We start from the raw sequence: 1,420 nt of genomic DNA on the forward strand, positions 1-1,420 counted from the left end.
GTCTCAGGGACAGGTGTCTCACAGAGACAGGTGTCTCACAGAGACAGGTGTCTCACAGAGACAGGTGTCTCACAGGGACAGGTGTCTCACAGGGACAGGTGTGTCTCACAGGGACAGGTGTCTCACAGAGACAGGTGTCTCACAGGGACAGGTGTGTCTCACAGGGACAGGTGTCTCACAGGGACAGGTGTCTCACAGGGACAGGTGTCTCACAGAGACAGGTGTCTCACAGGGACAGGTGTCTCACAGGGACAGGTGTCACAGGGACAGGTGTCTCACAGGGACAGGTGTCTCAGGGACAGGTATCTCACAGGGACAGGTGTCTCAGGGACAGGTGTCTCACAGAGACAGGTGTCTCAGGGACAGGTATCTCACAGGGACAGGTGTCTCAGGGACAGGTGTGTCTCAGGAAAAGGTGTGTCTCACCTCCATGCTGGGACAGTCAGCCTTGCTGCGGATCAGGGTCGTGGGGATGTCGGTATCGGTGAACTCGTCGTCCAGGTCCACCACGTAGGCCATCCTGCCGGGCAGGAAGAGCTCGTTCCTCTCCTGGACCCCCGACCTGAAGACCACCCTGAAGATGTTCCTGCCTGAGGACCAGGAGGAGGACATGAAGGTTACAGTCCAGCAGATGGACCTCCTGGTGGACCTGTGTCAGGATCAGGCTCCAGGAGGACTCACCCAGACGAGTCTTGAACTCGATCTTCTCCTCAGGCTCCAGGTCCTTCCTGTCACACAGAAGCATCAGGTTCTGCTCTCTGATTGGTCAGATCAGCAGGACCAATCAGAGAGCAGAACCTGATCAACAGGTCTTACTTGGTTTCCTTCTGGACCTTCTCCATCAGGTCCTCTTCTTCCTTCTCCTTACTGGTGATCTCAGCTCGCACCTGGAACACACAGGTCCACAGGTCTTACTGGGTCTGGGGTCTCCAGCTGAGCGAGGAGACCACCATGAAACTGACCTTCTGCAGCAGAGCGAAGTCCAGACCCTTCACCAAGTGAGTGTGCTCCATGTCACCCCCCAAGAACTTGGACTCCTGGATGAGCTGCCGGCGCTTCTCCGCTGCAGACTTGTCCCTGGACAAACAGGAAGTCAGGTGTCACCTCACACACACGTGTGTGTCTGCAGGACTCAGCAGAGTCCTGCTGGACTCTGCTGGACTCTGCAGGACCCTACAGGACTCTGCAGGACTCTGCAGGACCCTGCAGGACTCTGCAGGACCCTACAGGACTCTGCAGGACTCTGCAGGACCCTGCAGGACTCTGCAGGACCCTACAGGACTCTGCAGGACTCTGCAGGACCCTGCAGGACTCTGCAGGACCCTACAGGACTCTGCAGGACTCTGCAGGACCCTGCAGGACTCTGCAGGACCCTACAGGACTCTGCAGGACTCTGCAGGACCCTGCAGGACTCTGCAGG

General features: G+C 57.7%; 1 protein-coding gene across 1 annotated transcript in view; it reads right to left on the reverse strand.

Annotated features, from left to right (window-relative positions):
- Positions 1 to 1,077, reverse strand: part of LOC106511818 (protein Red) — a gene marked incomplete at its 5' end in the record, with an annotated part of 4,792 nt that extends 3,715 nt beyond the window's left edge. Inside the window, 4 exon segments of the mRNA XM_014000551.1 lie at positions 427 to 590; positions 682 to 728; positions 817 to 887; positions 963 to 1,077. Coding sequence (XP_013856005.1) covers positions 427 to 590; positions 682 to 728; positions 817 to 887; positions 963 to 1,077 — 397 coding nt within the window.
- Positions 1,078 to 1,420: the final 343 nt, after the last annotated feature.

Source organism: Austrofundulus limnaeus, unplaced genomic scaffold (assembly GCF_001266775.1).
Source record: "Austrofundulus limnaeus strain Quisiro unplaced genomic scaffold, Austrofundulus_limnaeus-1.0 Scaffold3268, whole genome shotgun sequence".
NCBI lineage: Eukaryota > Metazoa > Chordata > Actinopteri > Cyprinodontiformes > Rivulidae > Austrofundulus > Austrofundulus limnaeus.